General features: G+C 37.4%; 1 protein-coding gene across 4 annotated transcripts in view; it reads left to right on the top strand.

Annotated features, from left to right (window-relative positions):
• The first annotated feature begins 8578 nt into the window (after nt 1-8578).
• LOC102021276 (disintegrin and metalloproteinase domain-containing protein 5-like) overlaps nt 8579-26756 on the top strand; it is a 119635-nt gene continuing 101457 nt past the window's right edge. The window contains exons 1-7 of one of the 4 annotated variants that reach the window (XM_013507719.1): nt 8579-8710; nt 9609-9688; nt 10705-10760; nt 12443-12521; nt 12799-12875; nt 21619-21796; nt 22781-22846. In XM_013507719.1, coding sequence (XP_013363173.1) covers nt 8656-8710; nt 9609-9688; nt 10705-10760; nt 12443-12521; nt 12799-12875; nt 21619-21796; nt 22781-22846 — 591 coding nt within the window. In that variant the 5' untranslated portion in view covers nt 8579-8655. The other 3 variants (XM_005410548.2, XM_005410549.2, XM_013507720.1) reach the window with 3 other exon arrangements.

Genomic DNA, 26756 nt, shown 5'->3' with positions numbered 1-26756 from the left:
GTAATGTTATAATATACACATACAAAGTGTTAAATTACTGAATCAGGCTGATTATCATATCTATTACCTTAAATAGTTATGATTTATTCCTCCTAACTATAGTTTTGTACCATTTGGATATCAACCGGCCCATGCTGGGAGATGGGGCACTCCATCTGCCTGAGCAGCAGAGCCAGGGGCAGAAAGCGTGGCTGCCCAGGCTGGTGCAGCATGTAGCTCCAGTGCCTGACTGCAGCTGTCATCCTGGCAGAAGCTGGAGAAACCTGAACTCCTGTGAAGTGGGGCTGCATCTTATAAAATGTATTTGGGGAATGATGCAAGAGTTGTAAAGTACATTTTCTTATTTAGGTTATTTGCTGGTGACTTTCTTGGCACTCAATATTACATATGGTAGCCTTCTGGAACAATGGATGCTGTGATGGATTGACACTTGATGGTCAACTTGTAATACCCAGCTAAACTGAACCAGTGTGGTGACGGGTATGGGAGGCCCACCTGAGGATTGTTGTCAACAAAATAAAAGGAGAACTGGAGGGGAAGAAGTAGTGTTTTTGATTCTCCTTGTGCTGTTGGTTCTCCTGGAGGAGCTTGTCAAGCTTCTTTCCTGATATGAACTCAGCTGTTGTCATTGTCAGAGGAGCTCAGAACCTTGTTGTTGCTGAGTGGCTATGGTTCACTTTGAGGGAGTTCTGGTCCTTCCTTTGAGCATTGCTTCTTGGCTCCAGAGGGGAAGATGGTGTACTGTTCAATCTCCTGGAGAAGCTTGTTGCATTGGCTTTTCTGATATAAACTTGGCTGTTCTCATGATCTGAGGAGCTTGGGACCTCACTGTCACTGAAGATGGCTGTGGTACTTTTAGGGGGAGCTCTGGTTTTTTTTGTGAGTGTTGCTTTCTGCCTCCAGTGCAGATCCCTCAGCCTACTGGAAGACTTTCTAGCTTCCACTGCTGATCGTTGGGCCTTCCCAGCACAGATCCTTCAAACAGATTTGCATGAGACATTGTTGTGGGCTTTAGGCTTCCAGTTGGACTCTCGAGGGGCATTGTAATGGCTCTAGGTCTTCAGCTGGACTGATGCAGGACATTGCCATGAGATCCAGGCCCTCAGCTGGATTCTTTGTGTCTTTAGTGTGTGGACATATTTCCTGCACATTTTTGCATTTGACTTTTTGGGTGACTACTATTGTTGGAGTTGCTAGAGCTGGAAATTGGTCATACGTGTGAGGGCAGGACAGAACCAGACTGCCTCAAGCAGTCAAGCTACCTCAGTCCTCAGCTACCTCAGTATTGAAAAATGCGTTCTGCCTGGACAATTTTTAGTTGCCAGGCGACACTACCTGTTGTGATTCTACCTTTGTAAGAGTATAAAGTAAATGCCTCTACGGTTGAAGTCATCCTCTTGCCCATCAGGTAAAAGGTAACACTACCTGACCCTGAGTATTGTCTCTTGTCTTTATTTTCTAAATCCTTATGCCATTCTTTCCTGGGGACTACTGAGAGACCACACTCTTTGGGTGACTACTATAAAATAATCCTATAAATTATGTGTCCTGTATTAAATTCTTTTCCTTGAAAACCCTGACTATAACAGATGCATTACTGTAACAAAGGAAAAACAATAGGAATTCACGTTAGGTTCAGTAGCAGCTGCCTATTTTTAATCATTGCTATGAGATGGATATTTTAAACTTCAGATAAAAAAAATGTTGAAAAGCCAAAAGTCAATTTTTCTATTATACATAGTTTTATTCTTAGAAATCTAGATAAAAAGCTAAATATAAAATGTATGCTTTTATTATATTACTATTAATTTATAATTTAAGTATCAGACACAAAGATTAAAACTATAAATTAACTATAAAATTACATGCATTTATTCAATTTGGAACTCTTGTTTCTTAGGAAAAACAATGATGTAGGGATATTCATTGAAAGGTTAGTTACAAGTTTTTCCATAATATGAAAAGACCATAGAACTAATGTGGAAAATTTCATTTTATGGCTAATATTTGGGTTAGTGTCATTCTAATTTTAATTTTTTTCATGATTTATTTTTAAATGATTTTATATTTTTATTTCAAGGTATATTTTATATTCATATTGTGCAATCATCACCATGGTCCATTCCTTGAACTCTTCACTTTGAAAAATTGAAATTTCATACTCATTAAACATCAGTTCCATATTCTCTGTGGCCCATAAACACAAGAAAAAACACTCACTATCACTAATCACTAGGGAAATGAAAAATCAACACCACAGCAAGATGTCACTTCACACCCACTAGGTTAGACACTAAAAAAACATTTAAAAAAACTTGAAAGTATGTTGGCAAATTAGAAATCAGGTATATTGTTGGAAGAAATGTAGGATGGTACAGCCAGTGAGGACAGAGTGTGGCAGTTTTTGAAAAAATTAAAAATAGAATTACCTAATCTTAATTTTGCAAGGATTTTTAATTTGTTTTATAGCATGGATTAAACCCAGGTCCTTCACACTGAGGTAAATCCCAGACCCTTATTTTGCGCCAGGATCTTGCTGAGTCACTAAGTTGCCCTGGTTGGTTCCAACTTGCCTCATCCTGCTGTGGCCTCCCAGAGACCTGGGATTACAGGCTTTACACAGGGCTAAGACTCTTTTCTTTGTTTGTTTTATTTTAAAGAGCATAGTAAAAAAAAAAAAGAAAAAGAACAATAGCAACATACCAAAATCACAGACATAAACAAAACAAAGCTAGAACATTAAAAATAATACAGGGTTTCAAAATAAAATGATAGGAATTAACAGTGGTAGTTATATTACATATTGTTATTTTCAACTATGCTGCTCAGATTACCAGATGTAAGAATGGAAGATTGTTCAAACCACTAAAGAGAATAAAAAAATTATTAAATAATACATTAGAGACAATACAGAGTTTAAATAGACAAAATGGTAGGAATTCACCAATGGTTGTTCTATTGCATATTGTTGTCTTCAAATCAGTTACTCAGTTTATAAGATATAAGCATTTAAAATTGGTCAAAATAAAAAAATTTTAAGCATTAACTCTTCCTTTCAATAAACCATCAGACATTAGCAGTAAAGTTATCCCAGTTATCCATATATATACATAGCCTTCCGTCTTTCTTTACTTTTCTTCTTTCCCTCATTCCAATTGTTCCTTCCTTGAGCAATTTCTTTCCCTTTCACATCATCCATTGTAGGTTTTGGGTTTTACTTACACTTTCAGGGTACTACACCAGGGAGACAATACGATGTTTATACATGTGGGTCCGACTTATTTCACTTATGAGTATGGTCTCTAGTTGCATCCATTTACCTACAAGGACCTTGGATTTATCTTTCTTTATAGCTGAGTAGTATTCCATTATATAAAAGTACCACAATTTTTTTATCCATTCCTCAGTGGATGGGCATTTAGGTTGCTTCCACAATTTAGCAATAACAAATTGTGTTGCTAAAACATGGGTGCACATATATCACTGTGACATGATGTTTTCAGATCCTCTGGGAAAATACCTAGAAGGAGAATAGCTGGGTTGAATGGGAACTGTAGACCTAGTTTGCTGAAGAATCTAGAAATTGATTTCCACAGTGGTTTCACCACTCTGTATTCCCACCAGGGGTGGAGTAGGGTTCTATTTCTCCACAGCCTCTCCAGCATTTCTTATTGGTTGATTTCTTAATGATAGCCATTCTTACTGGGATGAGATGAAATCTCAATGTTGTTTTAATTTGCATTTCTCAAATGACTAATGTTGTTGAACATTTTCTCATGTATTTATTTGCCATTTGTATTTCTTCATCTGAGAAGTGTGTATTCATCTCAGCTGCACATTTTTGGATTGGGTCTTAGAAATTGGGGGGGGGCTGATGTTTTTTAATTCTTTATATGTTCTGCATAGAAGCCCTTTGCCCAAGGGACAGTCAGCTAAAATTTTTTCCAATTTGTGGGTTTTCTTTTTACTCTGCTGGTGATTTCTTTAGATGTGCAGAAACTTTTCAGTAGGATGAGATCCCAGATGTTGATTCTTTGAAGTGTTTCACTTGCAGTTTGGTTTTTGTTCATGCACTCTCTGCTCACCCCTATGTTTTCAAGGTTTTTTCCTATTTTCTCTTCCAATCTATTTAGTGTTTCTGTTTTAATATTGAGATCTGTGAACCATTTTGACTTGAGTTTAGTGCGTGGTGATAGACTTCAGTCTATTTTCAGTCTTTAGCAGGTGGAAGCCAATTTTTCTAGCAACATTTATTAAAGAGGCTATGTTTTCTTCCAGTGAGTTTGTTTGGCCCCTTTATCAAAGATTAGGTGGCTGAGTCTGTTTGTGGTTGTGGCTGTTTCTTTCAGTCTGTTCCATTGATTCTCTGGTGTTTTTTAGTCAGTACCATGTTGATTTTATTACAGTATCTTTGTAGTATAATTTTATGTCAGGGAACATTTAATTCAAAAAAGAAGCTCACACATTAAAACATAAGGATGGAAATCAATATCCCAAGCAATGGGAACTAAAAAAAAAATCAGGAGTTTCTATCCTAACTTCAGATAAAGTGGATTTCAAACCAAGTCTTATCAGAGAGACAAAGAAGGTTGCTACATATTGGTTAAGAGAACAATTTAACAGGAAGAGTTAACAATTATAAACCTGTACAATCAAACACCAGTGAACCCGAATTCATAAAGCACACACTAATGAACATGAAAAATCAGTTAAACACCAATATAATAGTAATTGGGGATGTCAATATCCCCCTGTCAAAAATGGACAGATCAACTAGATGAAAAATCAACAAAGAAACATCACAGCTGACCATCCCTTCAAACAAATGGACGTAATAAATGTCTACAGAGTACTCCATCCAAAATCAACAGAATACACAATCTTCTCAGCAGCATATGGGACTTTCTCCAAAATAGACCACATACTAACCCCTGGAGCATGCTTAAGTAAATGCAAAACAGTTGAAAAATTATTCCATGCATATTATTGGATCATAGTTCATTGAAACTAGAAATCTATGGCAAAAGATACCACAGAAATTATGCAAACATATGGAAATTAAATAATACCCTACTGATTAATCAATGGGTCACAGATGAAATTAAAGAAGAAATTATAGATAGCTTCTATAATCAAACAATAGTGACAATGAAGCATAAGAAAAGCAATGCTGGGCAAAAAGGGCAAGGCAAGGGGCATCACTATCCCAGACTTCAAGTTACTCTACAAAGGTACAGCGACAAAAACACCATGGTATTGGTAAAACAAAACAAAAATCCACACTCAATCCCCCCACCAAAAGAAACACCAGACTTGTGGATCAATGGAACAGAATAGAAGGTGTAGAAACAACTTTAGGCATGCTCAAATTCCTTCATTGGTGGAAAGATAGCTCCTTTAACAAATGGTGCTGGGAAAACTGGCTATTTACATGCTGAAGGCTGAACTTAGACCCATATGGCTCACCATATACTAAACTAAAGTCAAAATGGATCAAAGATCCAAACATTAGGAGAAGCAGTCTTCTGGAGGACAAAATTAGCTAAAACTCTTGAAGACATAGAGGTAGGAAAAGATTGTAAATAAAACCCTGGTTGTATAAGAAGCAATATCAGGAATCAACAAATGGTATCTTATCAAATTTTGAAGCTTCTGCTCAACAAAGGAAAACACTAACAGAGTGAAGAAACAAACTATGTAATAGGAGAAAAATTTTGCCAACTACTCCACAGGCATAGGACTAATATCTCAAATATCTAATGAACTCAAAATTTAGCTGCCAGGTTTAAAGACCCAATTAAAAAATGAGCATCTGAAATGAATTTTTTTTTTTGTACCAGGAATCAAACTCATGTCCTTGTGCTTCTCAGGCAGGTGTTTTGCCACTGAGCTCTATCCCCAGCCCCTGACATGAAGAGACACTTCTCAGATGAAGCAATACAAATGGCCAATAAACATATGAAAAAGTGTTCTAGATTTCTGGCCATTTGAGAAATTCAAATTAGAACAACACCAAGATTCCATCTCACTCCATAAAGAATGGCTATCATCAATAAATCAACTACTAACAAATGCTGGTGAAGTGGTGGGAAGAAAGGAACCCTTGTACACTGTTGTTGAGGGTGTAAACTGATACAACCATTATGGAAATCAGTATGGAGATTCCTCAAGAAACTAAACTGGAGGTCCTATTTGACTCAGCTCTTTCCCTCTCAATATCTATCTAAAAGATTTTTAGAAATCATACACAGTGATATATGCACACCCATTACTATGGCATATGTCTAGACGTCTCATGCAGTCATAGGTGGGTCTTTCTCAGAGGTGGCTGTATCTACAGTGTGTGATGTTAGGACTGATTCATGGTGTCATGTTAAGATCAAGAGCACTAGGATTAAGGATGTGAGTGTTACCCACCCTGAGTAGCCTGGATAAGATATAAGGGATAGAAAGAGCTGTGGTTGCACCTTGTTTGCTTTGCTATCTTCTGGTTGTCATGAACTGTTTCTCCTTGGTGATGCTTGTCTGCCATGCCACCCTGCCTTGAAGCCAGGTGACTGTGGACTGAAACCTCTACAAATTTTCTTCCCTTAACTTGTGGATGTTGGGTATTTTGTCTCAGCAATGAGAAAAATAACTAAGACACCCATGTTTATAGCAGCATAGTGCAAAATAACTAAATCTTGGAAACAGCCTATATGTTTTATCAACAGAAGAATAGATAAGTAAAATGTTTTATTTATATACAGTGGAGTAATACTGTGCTGTAAAGAAGGATAAACTTGAGTCGTTTGTAGGAAAATGGGAGCACCTTGAGACCACCATGTTACATGAAGTAAATCAGACAATTTAAATATCGTGTGTTGTCTTTTGTATGAAAAAATATGTAAAGTAGAAAATAAAAGACAGATACAAGAAAAAAATTTATTGGAATCTAACATGGACAAAGTATCTAAATGTGTATCTTGATTTAATATCATTGTCTATGTGTTTTTTATATGTTTTAGCCTATTAGCACAATTGTTAATCTGAATATATGATAATTAACTTTCTAAGATAAATAAATGAATGTGATGCTGGTGAAAGAAAAGGCTGGTGCAGGGAATGTGAAAAAAGAAAGAATTGAGATCTGTTATGTACACGTAGTAATTCTGTATAATGAATATATTTGTTATGTAGTGGAAACAAGTACTAATCAAAATTTTTATCTGTTTGATTTACCAATAGTCATAAGAAGTATGCTTATATCTCTAATTCTGATGATACTTTTGTCAAAATTTTTCTATATTTCTATCAATTTTGTTGATATTTTTGTAAATCTAGTAATATAAATATAACATATTTCAAATTCAGAAAAATTATTATTTTGCTCTCTGTTCTCCACTTCCTCTCATCATGTTATTTTCATGTTTGAAAATTTGATTTAAGGTTTTCATCATTTTTATTTTTTCCTCTTTTCTAAAATGCTGTTATGTATCTTGATATTGATAACCATATTTCTATTCTTCTTAAGTCAATTTTCTTTTTATATCTCTGCTCTAGCTTCTCTTGATACTTTCTCAGAGTGTTCATGAACATGATAGCCCAAATTCATTAAGTAACCATGCCCATTCTGTTTATTCCTTCTACTCTGAATTTTTCTCTTGGTCACTTGGTTCCTTTTAGAGATGATTTGTTATTGTTATTCTGCCAATAACGTCCTGTAGTTTTTGGTATAATGGTAAAGTCATTTCAAAGTAATTTATAAACATGCTTTCTGCATTATTTTTATGGCATAATTATAGTAAATGTGGGTGTGGCTTTATTTTAATGTACTTACTATGTGGGCTAGGGTATGGAAAGGAAGGAGCACCTATGGCCTTCAAGAAATAAAACTTTCTGCTTCGAGTACAGGCAGAATTTTAAAAGGCCTAATTAAAGTAAAATTAGGGACTGCAGGATTACAGAGTATACCAATAATAGCATGGGTATTGCGGAAGACTTTTTGTAAGTCTGTATTTGAGCAGATATTATTTTACTAATTTGTTTTTCCAACCATGAGATTGAAAGTCACAGTCTCTGGCACATTTACTGTTGTTGCAAACATACATTTTGCCTGGCTCTAGCTCAAAGGTTTGGATGGCACCAGAGTGGGATGGAGAGAACGAGGTTGCAATCCTTTTTTTTAAAACTTTTTTTTTTTTTTTATTTTTGGGTTGTTTTTTTGTTTTTGTTTTTTTTTTCCCGTTACCGGAAATCTAACTCATGACCTTCCACTTGCATGGCAGGGGCTGTATCGCTGAGCTAAATCCCCAGCCCCGAGGTTGCAATCCTTAACTTGAGTATTTGCATATTGTTTACTTTCTAGACAGTAATTCCAAAACCAGAAGTCCGATTAAAACTAAATCCTCACCAGGCACGCGTCATCCTAACCTGAGAAACTCAAAGGAAACTTGCTATCGTCAATAGTTAAGATAGCCTGTTGCCCTTTCACACCGACTGTCGGACAGCACTTCCTTGGCAGGAGGAGCTCCGGCCCAGGCCCCGCCCCTGCCCCGCCCCTGCCCCGCCCAGACCCCTGCTCTGAGGCTCTGTGGGTCTGCGCGCGCAAGCTACACCTCTCTTCATCTCAACGCCTCAACAGCTGTTCTCAGCCAGCTCCAGGACAGCGGAGCCATGTTCCTGCTTTTAGTGCTTCTCACCGGACTTGGGGCGCTGCACGCAGACCACAGTGAGTCCAAACGTGGTCCCTTCACTCAGCTGAGGCATCTGAGCTTTCGTTGTTCTCCCATGGACTGATTCCTTCCCGCCCCAGACCCAGGTTGAGACTTTGCCGTGGGTCCATGCTCACACTGGCCATTTCCAGTCTCTTTTCCTGGGCAGAACGGCAGAGAGGCACCTTAGACAGAGAATATTTGTACTTCCCAGGGCAGTTTTCTTACCTAGAAAGTGGACAAAAAGGAAACCTTGTGTTACTACTGCTTGAAAATTTTGCCACCCTAGGAATAATTGCATCGCCACAAATAAGCTATTCATCTACGATTTCCTGGTTTGTCAACAGCTATCCTTTTCCTGCTCCACTGAAAATTGTGTATCTAATATTCTGTCCTCTTTCCCCAAAATAATCTCACTTTCTTGATGAACATGTGTTTTCAAACTCCCAGGTCTTTACAGCACTGTAATTTGGTACTTGATGTTAGATTTGTTGAGCTGTTGAATTGATTGTGTGTGTGTGTGTGTGTGTGTGTGTGTGTGTGTGTGTGACAAGCAGAATAAAAATTGAGATATTGATAAGAGCTCAGAAATTTGTAGACAAGAATGACTAAAATGATAGTGGAGCCGGGTGTGGTGGCGCATGCCTGTACTCCCAGGACTCGGGAGGATGAGGCAGGAGTATTGCTGTGAGTTTGAGGCAGGCCTGGGCTACATAGCTAGTTTAAGGCCAACCTAAACTACATAGTGAGACCCTGTCTCAAAAAAGAAAAAAAAAAAAAAAAAGTGGACAGGAAGGCTGTATAGATTATTTAAAAGTAGCTTATTATTTAAAAGTATTTAAAAGTGGCTGCTAACCCAGAGAAACAAATACATAAGACCATACTTACCAAAATATCACTTATCTCTATTTTTAGATCCTCATAAAATCTTTGTGCAGACCACAATTCCTGAAAAGATTTCATCAGTAGATACAAGAAGAGATCCAGAAAATAATGTAATTTGGAAATAGTATTTTTACATCTTAGATTCTGTTAAGTTGCCTTTAAAATGTCAAGTTCAAAGCTGGTGAGCATAGGCAGGAGGCCGAATGAGAGCTCAGAACATTTTCACAACAACACATTGGGTGGGTATGAATATGCATAAAATTCTGTGTTCCTGTTTGGAAGGACTTTAGGTATAGTGTCTTAGTTACTTTCTTGTTGCTTGGACAAAATACCGAACACCCATAAATTAAAGTAGGAAAGGTTTATTTTAGCTCACATTTGGTAGAGATTTTAGTCCGTACTTGTTTGGTTCCAAGGCAGGGTAGCATGGCTGAGGGGTATGGCAGAGGAGAAATAGTCCATGGCAGGGCAGGTAGGAGGCAGCATGCAGTGAGCTTTCCTGTGTTTTTTTATTCTATCCAGGGTACAAGCCCATTGGTTGGTGCCTTTCACACCCAGGTGGCCCTTCCAATCATCCACACCCAGAACTATGCTAAACTGGTCAGTTAACTAATCCAGTTATCACATACCTATAATCCAGTATTACCAACCCATGATCCAGCCACCTCCCAAAAGCCCCATCTATAAGCGAATGAGGCTTTAGAGGAACATCTTGATATAAACCATAATGGATAGAATCCGTCAAGCACAAAACTTAAAGCAATAGAAAAAAGCTAGGATTCTTTTAAGGCAGGTTTAGACTGAGGCAATGAGGTGACTCATACTGTTTGTATTTGGCATGGTAATCTGGTGGGGAAGGTTCCGGCCAAGGATAACCATGAAAGTCAGGTGAGCTTCTCCCCAGAAATGGGGGCAGTGGTGAATAGTAGGCAGGGATGAAGTACACCTACTTCTCAGTTTAGAATTTTGAAGTTTCAAATATCCACATAGGAACGGAAACCAATACAATTGTTTAAATATTATTATTAATATTATCAATCTTTTAAAGCATAGGTTAAGGCAGATACATAATTTACTATATATTATTTACAAGTATTATTGGATTTTTGGGATACTTTTGTTCCAGGTTGCTTATATCATTACATTAAAAGGAAAACCGTATTTTGTCCATCTTAAAAAACAGTAAGTATTTTAAAAAGCAGTAAGTATTTTGCCTTTAAAAGCTTCAATTCTTTGTTTTCTCGATTTTTAAAAATTGTTATAAGTACCAGTTCAATTTAAATGCATTGATAGCTATTGCATAGTGGGAATTAGGGAAAGTCTTATGTATAAAAGAGAATAAAGCATGAATTTGGAATGGAGGAGCAAATATTCAGATACATTAACAGAGAAATGGATTTTTATTATTATATGATAAATATGTAAGTAGTAGTCTTTGGAAGTTTGGGAAAGTTTTTTTTTTTTTGGTCTTTTGGAGACGGTTTCCCTATGCAGTTCAGGCTGGCCTTGAACTCGCTTTGTAGCCCCGGCTAGTCTCGAATTCACTATGATCCTCCTGCCTCAGCCTCCCAAGTGCTGGGCTTACAGGCATATGCCACCATGCCCGGCTTGTGCCTATAAGTTTTAAAGGGCAAAAAAAACCCTATTCAGCACATAAAAGTACAGCCAACCTGGGAGATAAAGCTAGAGGGAGTCACAGAGCTAGGAAGAATAGCAGAAGAGTGAAGTGTAATATAAACCAGGTGACTGGACTGAGCACCCCCAGTTTTTAAATACAAGCTAGAGGCCCAATACAGTAATTATTTTAAAAATATCCTTCAAATTTGACATACTGGTGCTTATATACTCTCCAGAGAAGTATTTGGATGAATAAGAATTGAGAAAGTGAAATATATATGTGTAGATTACTCTGGATAAAAATCACTTGAGAACTGAAAAAATAAAAGACATAGAAAGAGTGAGACTTGACATGGTTGGGGGAAGTTATTTAGGATGGCAAGGATTTGCATGTAACTTTAAAACAGTGTTAACATAAAAAAGAGAGAGAGAGGGCTGGGGATTTAGCTCAGCAGCAAAGCGCCTGCCTGGCAAGCGCAAGGTCGTGAGTTCGGTTCCCGGTACTGGAGAAAAACCAAAAAAAAAAAAAAAAAAAAAAAAGAGAGAGAGAGAGGGAGGGAGGGAAGGAAGGAGAAAGGGAGGGAGAGAGAGGTTGATTCTAACTGCAGGAGAGAAAGTGCATATATTTAGTTCATGGCATATGTTGGGACCTGTAGCACAGGGGTTACAGTTAGCTTTAAATAAAAAAAAATAGTCACCTAGGAAAAGGACTAATGGTGGGCACATGATCTGAGAGCCAGTGAACATGGTAGTCATATGGATAATTGATAGGAGTGGTGTCAAGGTTTTGAATAGTTACTGAAGAGAATGAAAAGAAATTTTGATTAAGGTTATTTAAGGAAGTCAGGACTGAGCTAAACTTAGTATATATGAATTTGTACTGAGACCAAGCAAATCTGTTAAAATTTAGTCCTAGCTCTGCATTTTAATTTTGGGATTCAAGTACCACATCTGAAATCAATCACTGATGAAAACACGTATTTGAGGACTCTATGTTGGAAATCAGCATTTTGAGATACCTAATACTTTGAACTGTTCACTAACCTGCATTTTAGTGTGATGTGTCACTGTGGTAAAATGCCACCCTCAGTATGTGGTTTATGTGACAGGGAAGCATTTGGATAATAGAATGTACTATGTAGTGGACCCTACTTTAAATTTTTTAATATGCAGACAGTGTGTACATGAACAGTAAATTTTTTGTACTTCCCTTTTTCATTTGAGCATGGTTTTGTGATTTTGCCTAGGTCATTTTTATCTTCAGCTTCTGTTGTTTATTCTTATGACAAACGTGGTATACAACATTCTCAGACTTTGTTACCTCAGGTGAGTTCAAGGTTTTATTGTTACAGATTTTTCATGCTGTATTGTTTTTAAAAATATGAATCATCTATACATACTAGAATATTCTTTTATACAGTCAGTTAAATTGAACACCCTGTATGCATTGCTTATTTCTTCCCAACATAAATTTATCTGATAATTGACAGTCATATTAAAGTACTGAGATAGGTAAAGAAATAAATACAAATGACATATCTGCGGTATAAATTTCAAAAATAAGTCATCCATTTGCTTTTCTTTGTGTGTTTTTTTTTTGCAGATGGATTGCAGTTACAGTGGATATGTCACAGGTTTTCCACATTCTCTTGTGGCACTAATGACTTGTTCAGGACTCAGGTTGTAGACTAAAGATAATGTAATTTGCATACATTGCATCCTACTATCCTATAAATTAATCCTCCATTTATCTTTCCTAATTGTATAACCACATTTCTATTTCAGCTCCACAAGGATTCCATCAGAATTTGTAATAAAATAGAATTGGTCACCCTGGCAGCATCTATTCCTAAGAAGCTATTTGTTGATCCTGACAGGGTCTGCTACTCTAGGCTCTGAGAGGTCTTGAGTGTAGAGTCTAGATTGATATCTCCATGCTTCTTTACTTTTCCAAAATTCTGTTTTTGTCCTAACCTCAACTTCCTAGAATAATTTACAGTTCTAGAAACTCTGAAGGTGTAAACATTTTTGCTCTGTGTTGTTTAAGTATGTAGTACTTCAGTTAGGCCACATACATAAATGATTTAGAACAATAAGTATCAGATCAGAGGAAAGTTAGGTTTACAGATATTTGTGTAGTAAAATTCATCACTTTATTTTACACATACCTTATATAACAAATATAAAGGTCTTAATACTGAAGAAGGGAGTGCCTACAGATGCTATAGACTGGCCCAGAAAGGGCTATTAACTTTGTGTAAGAACACAAGCCCATGCCATTACCATGCAATCTTTAAAATAATTTTAAAAATGTTTGTAACAGAAAGCAACATGTACCTTGTGATCTGTTTCTGGTATAAGACCTCAAAGAACAAAGAGATAAAGTTAAAACAAAATGAAAGTGACTATGAGTTTTAAGGAAAAATTCTGGCCAAAATTTCTCATGCAAAATTAGCTTATAGATAGAGACTCTGCCTGCCCCCCCCCACTCATGGCTACTGGCATCCAGGTGAAAAGCAGCATGAGAAGACACAGAGACTGGCAGGAACGTCGGCCACATAGGCCCCCCAGCCAGAATGTACAGGTGGGACTATCAGCATGAAATTGTCAAAAGCAACAGTAACAATAAAAGCCAACAGGTGGCAAATTAGGTGATCCAGTATTGTGCTTGGGAACAAGGATACGTAGATTAGAAGCAGGTGAGTAAGGCTTTTCCTTTTCTCTTTTTTTTTTTTTTTCCTTCTGTCTCTTTCTTTTTTATCTTTTTTTCTCATTTCTAAATGGTTGGGGAGAAATCCAGCTACAGAAAACTAATCCCATCCCCCAAACCCAGAGACCAAGTTCGATAATTACTTACTCCTTTGTTCTTTCCCTCTTCTACCCTCTTCTCTGTTTTCCCAAAGCTTGCAGAATCATCTTTTGTTCTCCAGCCTAGTTTCTACTTTCTGTTCAGGTATCTTGGTTTTATCCACTGACTTCCCTAAATTTCCCACCACAGGGTAAAAAACCACTCTACTTTGCATACAAGCTCCCAATTTATGATCAGTTCTATAATATAATTGTAGATTTGCTTCTATGTTTAAAGGTACAACATTAATAATTGCTACAGTTTGTCAGTGTCTAAACTGCTAGATACTATTGTTACTGCTAATTATATTACTTTAGCTAGGATGTCATTTCTGTTTTAATCAGTTGTTTTCACTTCTGTAACAATAGTGAAAAGTTCTGGGGTAATAACCTCACCACACTCCAACACCAGACGATTGGGGACTGAGCCAAACAGATAGCAACATTTCCCTCTTAATTAATTGGAAAGATAAGATCTTGGGACAGCCACAAACCATGTCTTCCTATATATAGAAGACATTCCTGAAGAACAAACCTTACCTAGAGAGGTCTTGATACTAGTGGTATAGCTGTCTACTACAAAAACTTACAAGGATCAACACAGAAAACAAAATAAAAACTTTTGAAATAGAAAATGACAAGATGCAGAAGGAAAATGCACCCTCAAGACCTCCAGCCCACCCAGAACAAGTCCAAGAGACAACAAGATAGAGGAAAATCTAGGACACATACCTGACATTTCTGAAATAATAACAACTGAAATAAAGAAACAAATCCATGAGGCTATAGAGGAAATTAGATAAATAATCTCTCAGGTAAAAAAGAAATGACAACTATAATGAAAGAATTACTCAGCATATCTAAAGAAGCCATAGATAAAAAAATAAAGGAGCATAGGAAAATGATAGAAATGTTGAATGAACAATATAGGAAAGAATTAGAATGCATGAAATGGATTCAAAGAGATAGCCAGGCAATTAAAAATTCCACTGAAAGCTGGTAAATTGGTTGAATGAAACTGAAGATAGACTTTCAGACCTTGAAGATGGTTGCAGCTAGCAGTTATGAAAGGAAAAACCTCTTACAAATTATAAGGAACCAGGACAGGTGCCCCACCTCCTGACACTGTTGTGGTGTGTGTCTGGGCCGTGGGAGACCCAGGTACAATTCATGAACTGGCTGGGGGGTCCTGGGTCTGTGCCCTGCCTCCTACTGCCATCACAAGAGATGTCTGAGCCCCAGGAGAACCAGATACATTCCATCAACCACCTGGGGATACCAGACATGGCAGCCCAACTCTCAGCAACATTGTGGGGCAAGTCTGACACACAGGAAACCTAGGAACACTCAGGACATTCAGTGAGTTGCCTGGGAAGAGTGAGGCTCTGTGCTCTGCCTCCTGCATCAAAAATGACAAGATGAAGGAGCAAAATGCAATCTTAGAACTCCACTCCACCCAGAGCAAGTCCAGGAAACATTGACATAGGAGAACTTGGAAGTCACACGTCTTAAATTTATGAAATGATTGCAACTGAAATAAAAAACCAATTCCATCAGGCCACAGAAGAAATCAGATCGAAATAATCTCTCAAGTAAAAAAAGAAATGGTAACAATACTGAAAGAATTGCTCAGCACATCTAAGGAAGAAATAGAGAGAGAGAAAGAGCATAGAAAAATGACAGAAACCTCAAATGAACAATATAGTAAAGAACTAGAATGCATGAAACAGATTCAAAGAGATATCCAGGAAATTAAAACTTCCATCAAAATCTGGCAAAAGCTATTGAATGAAAATGAAGATGCACTTTCAAATCTTGAGGACAGCATTGCAGGCAATGATCACAAAAATAAGGTCTCTTAAAAATAGCAATGTATCAGGAAATATCAACTCAAGAGGTGCAAGATGATGCAAAGAAAAACAAATGCAAGACTAATAGATATCAATGAAACAGCAGAAGGCAACACAAATGACATAAAAAGACTGTTGAAGAAGTAATAGAAAATTTCCCAAGCATGGGAAAGTAATCTGACATACATAAAAGTGAGACATATAGAACTCCAGTTAGCCATAATGAAAATAAATCTATACCCAGATATATGATTATCAAGATTCCAGAAATTCAGCACCAAAACAGAATATTAGAAGTATAGAAAAGAAAGGGAAAGGCCATCAAAATCACAGCAGATTTCTGAACACCAAACATCAAGTCCAGAAGAGCTTGGAATGAAGTATTTTAGGTCCAACAAGAAAACCTCAAACCCAAATTGATGTACCCTGCAAAACTATCTTTAAAATGAATGGAGAAATAAGATACTTCCATAACAAAGAACAGTTGAAGAAATTCATGATCACCAAGCCAACCCTACAAAGAATACTGAAAGATATTTTAGGAAGCGATAAAAATGACTACAAATCCAAGAACAACAACAGAAAGAAACCACAAGGCAGGCAAGCAATGAAACAGGAAAAGTAGGGAAACAGCAACAGGAAAATAACATGACAAAGATAAGCTAATACATTTCCATTATAACCATTAATGTAAAAGTCCTCAAGTCATCAATCAAAAGAAACAGATTTGCAGAATGGATCAAGAAACAAAATTCAACAATATGCTATATACAAGAAACATATTTGACTCAAAAGGAAATTCATAGACTGAAAGTCAAAGGATGGAAAGCAATTCTCCTTGTGACAGGAACCCAGAAAAAAAGCAGAGGTAGCTATTCTGTTTGCAGACAATGTGAACTTCAACCAAGAATGGTCAAAAGGGATTTAAAAAAAAGGTAAATACATACTTTTTAGGGGAAAACTTCAAGAGGAAGAGATAACAATCATAAATATGCATGCACTGAATAAGGGAGCACCCAACTATACAAGAAAAATCTTAATAGTTATGAAAAATCAAATAACTAATAACACAATTGCAATGGGAGACATTAACACCCCATTGTCACAGATAGATCAACTAGACAAAAACTAAGCAAAGAAATAACTGAACTAAACCAAACTTATGAACAAATGGGCTTAGTAGACATTTACAGAACGTTTCACTCCACAACATCAGAATACATGTTCTTCTCAGCTTCACACAGGATGTTCTGTAAAATAGAGCACATACTAGCCCATAGAACATGTTTAAGTAAATTGAAAGCAATTAAAATTATCCCATGCGTATTATCTGATCCTAGTACAATGAAATTGGAAATTAATGATGAAAGGAACCACACAACCTCCATAAAGACATGAACATTAAATAACAGCCTCCTGAACTACCAATGGGTCACAGATGAAATTAAAGGAGAAATTAAAAAATAGCTATAATCAAACAAAAATGTATAGTAATCCCTTGCTATATTGTGGTTCATTTATTGTGGCTTTGCTATTGTGCATTTAAAAAATATATCTAATTCTGTATTGTGGAGTTTTCCCTATTTTGTGGGATTTTGTGGTATATAGGTATTTATATAATATTTATGAGTTTAATTATTTCTGCCTAAAAAATTTAAAACTATAAAAATATAAAAAGTTTAATTCAAACATATACAAAGAATATTAAATCAAAATAAAATACAATATGTATTTCATCAGCAGATTAATACTGTACTGTACACAATGGAAATACAGTACTCCACTACCTACCTCTTGCATAAGTTTGCCAACATGAGATTGTGCATGGCACACTACTGGCTGATGGAATGGAAGGTGACCTACCACAGTACTGTGTTCTTTATCCTTGATGCTGATTGGCTCAGTGACAGTAGAATCAGTCTGTTTGCTCTCCTGCACAGCGCCAATATGTTTAGCATCTCATCTTGTCCACTTCATATTAACATTTACATTGACGTCTGATCACTGCACATAGTGTTACTCTGCAGTGTTGTGTTTTTGTGAAATTTTCATAAAAGTTTTAATTTATTTCAAGCTCTATGATGCCATCCAAACATTCTTCTCCTTTTAAGGCTTCTGACAGTGAACACTCTTACTTTATGCATTTTCACCTATCACAGGGGTCTCTGGAACATAACTCCTGTGATTGGTGAGGGATCACTGTAAATACAACTGATCAGAATCTGTGGGATGCAATAAAAGCAGTTCTCAAAGGGAAACTTATAGTGGTAAACTCACACATTAGGAAAACACAATGAAAACAAATAAATATCCTAATGGTACACCTTAAACTTCTAGAAAAAGAGCCAGTCAAGCCCAAAGCCCAAAGAAGGAAAGATATGATAATGATCAGGGCAGAAATTAATGCAAATGAAACAAAGAAAACAATAAAAAGAATTAATGAATCAAAGAGTTGGTTCTTTGAAAGAAATAAAATTGACAAACCCCTAGCCAACCTTATCAAAAAAGGAAAGAAAAAATACAATTCATATAGCATAGAATAAAAAGCTTAAAATCACTACAGATCCTATACAAATTCAGAAGGTCATCAATACATACTTCAAAAATCCTTACTCCTATAGGATGAAAAACACAGAAGAAATGGATAGACTCCTAGATATATAGGAATTACCAAAGCAGAATCAAGAAGATATAAACATTCTGAATTTCCCAATATCAATTCATGAGATTGAAAACATGATTACAAACTTACCACCAAATAAAATACCAGGTTCCAGTGGATTCACAGCTGAATTCTACAAGAAATTCAAAAAAGATTTAATACTGATACTCTTCAAATTCTTCATTGAAATTGAAAGAGGAGAAATCCTCCCTAAATCATTTATGGAGGCAAGTATTATTCTGATATCCAAACCAGAGAAAGACCCAACCGGAAAACAGAACTACAGGCCAATCTCCCTAATGAACCTATATGCAAAAATCACCAATACAATACTAGCAAACAGAACGCAGCAAATCATCAAGATTATACACCATGATCATGTGGGATTCATCCCAGGGATGCAGGAATGGTTCAATAAATGCAAATCCATAAATGTAATATGCCATATCAAGAGAACCAAATACAGAAACTATATGATCATCTCAATAGATGCAGAAGTCCAACACTCATTCATCATAAAAACCCTACAGAAAATAGGAATAGATGGCCTTTACCTCAATCTGACCAAAGCCATCTGTGACAAACCAAATGCCAACATCATACTAATTGGACAAAAACATAAAGCATTTATTTTAAAATCAGGAACAAGACAAGGAAGAATGTCCACTGTCAACACTCCTTTTCAACACAGTTCTTGAAACATTAACCAGAATTATTAGACAAGAGAGAGAAATAAAAGGAATAAGGATAGGAAAGGAAGTAGTGAAATTTGAGAGAGAAATAAAAGGAATAAAGATAGGAAAGGAAGAAGTGTCATTGTTTGCAGACAACATGATTCTCTAAATGGAAGACCCCCCCCAATAAAAAACCACCAAAAGACTCCTAGGATTAATAAACATATTCAGTTTCATAGCTGGATACAAAGTTAGCACTCAAAAATCAATAGCATTCCTGTACATGAACAACAAACATTGAGAGAAATTAAGGAAACCATACCTTTCACAACAGCATTTAAAAAATTGAAATATTTAGAAATCAATCTAACAAAAGAATTAAAAGATCTATACAGTGAAAATTATAGTACTGTGAAAAAAGATTGAAAAAGATTTCAGAAAATGGAAAGACGGAGGCTGGGGATTTAGCTCAGTGGCAAAGCGCCTGCCTGGCAAGCGCAAGGTCATGAGTTCGGTTCCCGGTACCGGAGAAAAACCAAAAAAAAAAAAAAAAAAAAGAAAATGGAAAGACATTCCATGCTCATGGATAAGAAGAACCAACATTGTGAAAATGACCATACTCCCAAAATTGTTATACAGATTCAATGCAATCTCAATCAAAATATCAGTAGTATACCTCACAGACCTAGAGAAAAGCATTCCTAAAATTCATCTGGAACCAGAAGAGATCCAGAATCACAAAAGCAATCCTGGGCAACAAAGGCAAGACAGGAGGTATCACAATCCCTGAGTTGAAATTATACTACAAAGCTACTGTGATAAAATCAGCATGGTATTGAAAAAAAACACCAGGCCTGAGGATCAGTGGAACAGACTGGAAGATGCAACCACAACCACAAACACACTCAAACACCTTATCATTGACAAATGGGTCAAGTATGTTCACTGGAAGAAATATAGCCTCTTTCATAAGTGGTGCTGGAAAAACTGGCTTTTCACATGCCAAATATTAAAACCAGACCCATGTCTGTCATCATGCACTGAACTAAAGTCAAAATGGATTAAATATCTAAATATTAAAACAGAAATATTAAATCCACTGGAACAGAAAGTAGGTAGAAATCTTGAAGGAATAGGGGTAGGCAGAGAGTTCATGAACAAAAACCAAAGTGCATTGGAAATACTTCAAAGAATCAACAACTGAGATCTCATCTTATTGAAAAGTTTTTGCACATCAAAAGAAATCACCAACACAATGAAAAAACAGCCCCACAAATTGGGAAAAAATATTACCCTGCTGTCCCTCAGACAAAGGACTTCTATCTAGAACATATAAACAATTACAAAAAAATCAGGCCCCCTTTATTCAAAGACCCAATATAAAAATGGGCATCTGGTATGAATACACACATGTCAGGTAAAGAAATACAAATCACAAATAGCATGAAAAAATGTTCAACATCATAAGTCATTTGGGAAATGCAAGCTAAAACACTGAGATTGTATCTCACTCCAGAAAGGATGGCTGTTATGAAATCAACCAAAATCAAATGCTGGAGGAACTGTAGGTAAGAAGGAACTCTTCTCCACTGTTGGTGGGCGTGTAGACTGGTGCAACTAGTGTGGAAATCAATCTGGAGATTTCTCAGTAACCTAGGATTAGAGGTCCCATTCAATCCAGCTATTTACCTTTGGATATTTTTCAGAAGATCTAAAAACAGCATATCACACTGATATATGTGCAGTCCTGTTTCTAGCAGCACAATTTGTAATAGCTAAATCATGGAAACAACCCAAATACCCATCAAGAGAGGAATGGATGGAAAAGCTGTGGTATTTTTATGTAATGGAATATTATTTAGCTATAAAGAAAAACTCGAGGCTTTTATAGGTAAGTGGTTGTAGCTAGAGGCCATACTCATAATTGAGATAAATCAGATTCACATGTATACACATCGTATTATGTCTTTAGTGTAAGAAACTGAAAGAGTAAATAAGATAAAAAAGGTACAATAGATATTGTAAAAGGGAAAGAAATTGCTGAGAAGGCAAGAACATCTGGGATGTGGAAAAGGAGGAAAGAAAGAAGGCAAAAGAAAAAAAAATATATATATAAGATAGCTAAGATAGTTATACTATTAATATCTTTTAGTTCATTGAAGGGAACGATTTGTGCTTATGTTTTTTGATCAATCTTGCATGCGTATGTCTTATAATATGCAGAACTACTTTGAAGATAATGGTATGTAATGTATTAACCCTTGTTTATTTTGTATTATCTTGTTTTGAAATTTCATAACATCATTTTTATTGTTTTTTCTCTTTAAAATAGAAAAGAAATTAGATTATTGTGATTGAATTAATTCAAACTTTCTTTAATTTATATTCAGGGGAGTAATGCAGTTTAAAAACGTTTCATATAAAATTGAACCACTGGAGGCTGTATCAGGGTTTATGCACTTGATCTATGAAGAAAACAATGATAACACTCATGTTCCTCTTTTTGGAGAAAATGATTCATTTGCTCAGCTTAATGATGTAGACAGTGAAGTGAGAAGCAGTATACACGTAAGCGTTAACTCTTGTTTTACTCGTTTTGTATAGTTTTGTTAAGTGATGAGTGCTTTTACATCCAACTTTGATTGCTGACTTGGTAATCTTTTTTTTTTTTTTTTTTTCTTTTTGAGGCAGGGTCTTGCTATGCAGTTCAGGCTGGCCTTGAGCTCACTTTGTAGCTCAGTCTGGTCTCGTGACTTGATAATCTTAACATTATTTTTTTCATGAAGGGTCTGCATGACTAAATGGCTAGTCACGGAATTTCTGCTCAACGTTATGCTTATCATTAGACACAAGTTTAACAAAATCTTAGGTAATTAATCTTGGAAATACATATAGGACTAAAAGATACTAAAACATTTACACATGTGGATTTTTAGATATATTTTACTTTTCCTCGATTACTGAGATAATTTACATTAAAATGTTAAATGCTTGTCTCATGAAAGTTCAAAACTGTGCAGTTTCAATGGCTTTCATAAGACACATGTAAAATAATGTTATGAATTTTTCCTCCACAAATTAGTTTCCTAATGATTGGTAAAAATAAATCTGTAATACTAATGCAAATATTAATATGGTTATTAGTAATACTAATACATAAATGATTAAGACTAATGTATAGACATATAGGGAATATAAATATTAATATGATTATTATTAACCATACTAATATATACACATGATTAGTTGCAGATTTTCACAAGGATAAGAAAAGAGATGCTTTATGTTATTAAACCTAAAATTTTATTTCAATTATTACAACAGTGAAAGATATCTGAGTTCCTTTATAAGTTTGAAAGCCTAACTGAAAATTCTTGCTAAGCACAGCACTTTTTGAATTAGAATCCTTAGACTAGTGCCTAAATTTTATATGTTAAAACAGCCATATTATATACTCAATAAGAACATATCTTTCAGTTTGTCTCTGAATAAAATTTCAAGAGAAGGTAAAGTTTTGTTGAGTCTTCAGGACATATTTTGTTTATTTTTCAGAAAACTAAATTTGCCAAGTTATTCCCTCGATACATTGAAATCTGTATCATTGTGGATAAAAATCTGGTATGTCTTAGTCTTTTTATTATTATTTTAAAATTATTTATTATATATCTTTAACTTGATTCTACTGATGCAATGGAAGTCAACCATTTTTATTTTGCATTTCCAAATAATACATTATAAAAATTATGAATAAAACAAATGTTATTAATTCCTTTACAGATAAGATCTCTAATTAATTTGTAAGATGAATCATCTTAATTTCTTAAATCTTATTGACTATTTTTCTTTTGTCAAAGAGGCTACATCCTCAGCAAAAGGATTACAACCTCCTAAAATTTTCAAGCCCTACTTACAATAGTTATATTTAACTACTTCATCATAATTGGAAGAGTTGTTATCAAGTAAAAGGAGAAAACCAATTATCTATTTTCTTCTTAGTTCTAGATAGATGAAACAAAAAATGAGCAAAATCATCATGTTACAAATTCATGACTGCCTTTCAAATCTCATATATATTTAGACTTTGAGTATATTAGCATATTTAGCTATGATTCTAATTTATGAGGCTACATTTGGCCCATGTTGTTTGATATACATAAGTAGTATTTATCTCTGGAAGAATGACACTTCAAGAAGAATATCTTATGATTATTACAGATTAATATCAGCAATATATGACCTCACAGTCCATAAGGCAGTAAATCACCATTGACAATAGTTAACACAAAGAAAAAGTAGATGAAGAGCCAGAAAACAATCAAATACTAAACATTTAAGATAGAGCTATAAAATAAAAACTTTTATTTTCCCTTAATATTTTCCCTTTTATTTCCCTGCTTCCAAGGAGGGAAATATGAGTTAGAGAAGCTGAGCTAAATGTTAGCAGTCATAACAAAAATTGAAATTGATGGTTCCCTAAAGCATTGGGTATATTTCAGTAGAGATAAATTGACCCAGTATAAAGCCAATGCAGGCTCTGGGAGCTGCTGGTCCCAAGGTTCATGTCCGTGCTTTGCTCACACGACCATGATTCCCAGTGAAACTCGCCAAGAGAGCCAGGTATTTCCCATCTACTTCCTGAGGGCAGAGCAGGTGACCCAGGACTCCACCACCATTACAGACTGAGTCTCTGCCCTCCCTGCACCTGCGGCAGAGAGGAGGTCCTCACTCAGAAGCTCGAGGGACTTCTCTGGCTGGGGGTGGGGCATGTAGCCTCTCCCACCAACGGCGCACCCTGCCCTAAGTGAGTGAGTTCTCCGGGAGCTGCTGGTCCTGCGGTTCGTGTCCGTGCTTTGCTCACACCACCACGGTTCCCAGCTGAAACTCCCCGAGAGAGCCAGGTTTTTCTAATCTACTTCCTGAGGGCAGAGCGGGTCACCCAGGACCCTGCCGACAATACAGACTGAGTCTCTCCCCTACCTTGACCTGCAGCAGAGAGGAGGTCCTCACTCAGAAGCCCCAGGGACTTCTCTGGATGGGGGAAGGGCATGTAGCCTCTCCCAGCGCTCACGTACCCTGCGACCAGTTGCTGGTCCCACGGTTCGAGTCTCTGCTTTACTTTCGCCCAGACCCCCTATCAGGTCAAAGGCATGGGCAGTCTGTGACTGCTACCCATCCAGCCTGCATCTGGTTCCTGTATATATCCTGAACTGACTGGAGATATACAATCAGGTGGTTTACAAACTGTTGACCCTGCAGTTTGTGTCTGGATTTTGCCTGTACCCTGAACTGCCTGGGGACATAGGCCCACCGGACTGGGATTGTCACACCAGTGCAACCAGCATCTGGGCCATGCATGTGCCCTAAACTGCAAGGGGATGCTGGATCAGATGGTTGGCCATCAGCTGACACCAATGCCCATGTCTGAGAAAGGGGATAAGTAGATATAAATCAAAAACTGCTGGAAAACCGCACACTAAGTAGTGCTTCTCAGAGGTCACTCAGGGGCAAACCTGACCAACAGGAAAACTAGGGACACTAGTGGCCTTTGCTGAGCAGCTACTGAAGAGGAAAACTGAGCTTTCTGCATCTGGTAGCAAACATGACAAAACAAAGAACTAAAACACAATCCCAGAACTCCACCCCACTCAAAACAAGTCCTGGAGGCATCAACATAGGAGAACTTGGTAAACACAGGGGTGAAATAGCTGAAATGATTGCAATGGAAGTAAAGAATAAACTCCATAAGATCACGGAAGAGATGAGATCAGAAATAATCTCTCAGGCAAAAAGTGAAATGACAATAGTAATGAAGGAACTGCTCAAAAAGTCTGAAGAAGAAACATATAAGAAAGTAGAAGAAGAAAGGCAAGGGTCAGAAGCATTCAATGAAAAATATAGAAAGGAGGCTGCTGGGGCACAGAGAGGCCCAGGGGCCAGGCGGGGCAAGCAGGCTCTCTGAGCCGGCCGAGCAGGCTCCCCCAGCCGAGAGAGGGAGTTCACCGGGAGTGGTAGGCCTTGTGAGTTTGAGTCTGTGCTGGACGCACACCACCAGGATTCCCAGCTGAAAAGTGCACAGAGAGCCAGGTACCTCCCATCTAATCCCTGAGGGCAGGAAACAAGAAGAAAGACCCCACGGACATTACAGATTGAGTTGCTGGGGCACAGAGAGGCCCAGGGGACGGGTGGGCGAGCAGGCTCTCTGAGCTGGCAGAGCAGGCTCCCCCAGTCCTGTGCGACTTGCGCCCAGACAGCAAGTTCTCCGGGAGCAGCAGGGCTCATGGGTCCGAGTCTGTGCTGGATGCACACCATCACGATTCCCAGCTGAAACGCGGGGAGAGAGCCAGGTACTTCCCATCTAATCCCTGAGGGCAGAACGGGTGAACGAGGACCCCACCGACATTACAGACTGAGTCACTGTGGTGGCAGAGAGGAGATCCAGACTGAGCGGCCCAGGGGACTTCTCCGGCTGGGGGCTGGGCGAGCAGGCTCACTGAGCCAGGTGAGCAGACTCTCTGAGCCCCGTGCACCCTACCCCAAGAGAGCAAGTACTCCGGGAGCTGCAGGGCCCATGGATTCGAGTCTGTGCTTTGCCTTTGCCAGACCCTCCAGCAAGTAGAAGGCTGGGGAAGTCTGTGACTGCTACCCATCTGGGCTGAATCTCATTCCTGTATGAGTCCTGAACTGAGTGGAGACATAGATTTAGGCAATTCACAAACTGTAGACACTGCAGTTTGTGTCCGAATTATGCCTGTACCCTAAACTGCCTGGAGACATAGGTCCACTGGAGTGGGATTGTCGCATCAGTGCAACCTGAGTCAGGTCGTGCACGTGCACTGAACTGCAAGGGGACGCTGGACCAGAAGGTTGGCCATCAACTGACACAAGCGCCTGCGTCTGAAAACGGGGTTAACTAGATACAAATCAAAAACTGCCGGAAAACCCGAAGCTAAGTAGAGCTACTCAGAGGTCACCCAGAGGCAAACCTGAACAACAGGAAAAATAGGAACATTAGTGGCCTTGGATGTGCAGCTACTGAAAAGGGTAACTGAGCTTTCTGCAACTGATAGCAAACATGTCAAAACGAAAGACTAAAACACAATCCCAGAACTCCACCCCAATCAGAACAAGACCAGGAGACATCAACATAAGAGAACTTGGTAATCACATGCCTGAAATAACTGAAATGATTGCAATGGAGGTAAAGAAACAACTGCATAAGGCCATAGAAGAGATGAGATCAGAAATAATCTCTCAGGCAAAAAGTGAGATGACGAGAATAATGAAGGAAATGCTCAAAAAGTCTGAAGAAGAAATCTATAAGAAAACAGAAGAACAAAGAAAAGAGTCAGAAGCGTTCAATGAAAAATATAGAAAGGACTTAGAACACATGAACCAGATTCTAAGAGACTTCCAGGAAAACAAAGCTGCCACTGAAAGCTACCAAAACTGCTTGAATGAAGCTGAAGATAGAATCTCAGACCTTGAAGACAACATGGCAGCTAGCGACCGGGAAAGAACGGATCTTGTA

Source organism: Chinchilla lanigera, unplaced genomic scaffold (genome assembly GCF_000276665.1).
Source record: "Chinchilla lanigera isolate Chin_1 unplaced genomic scaffold, ChiLan1.0 scaffold00135, whole genome shotgun sequence".
Lineage (NCBI taxonomy): Eukaryota > Metazoa > Chordata > Mammalia > Rodentia > Chinchillidae > Chinchilla > Chinchilla lanigera.
This window is presented reverse-complemented; position numbering and strand designations above follow the sequence as displayed.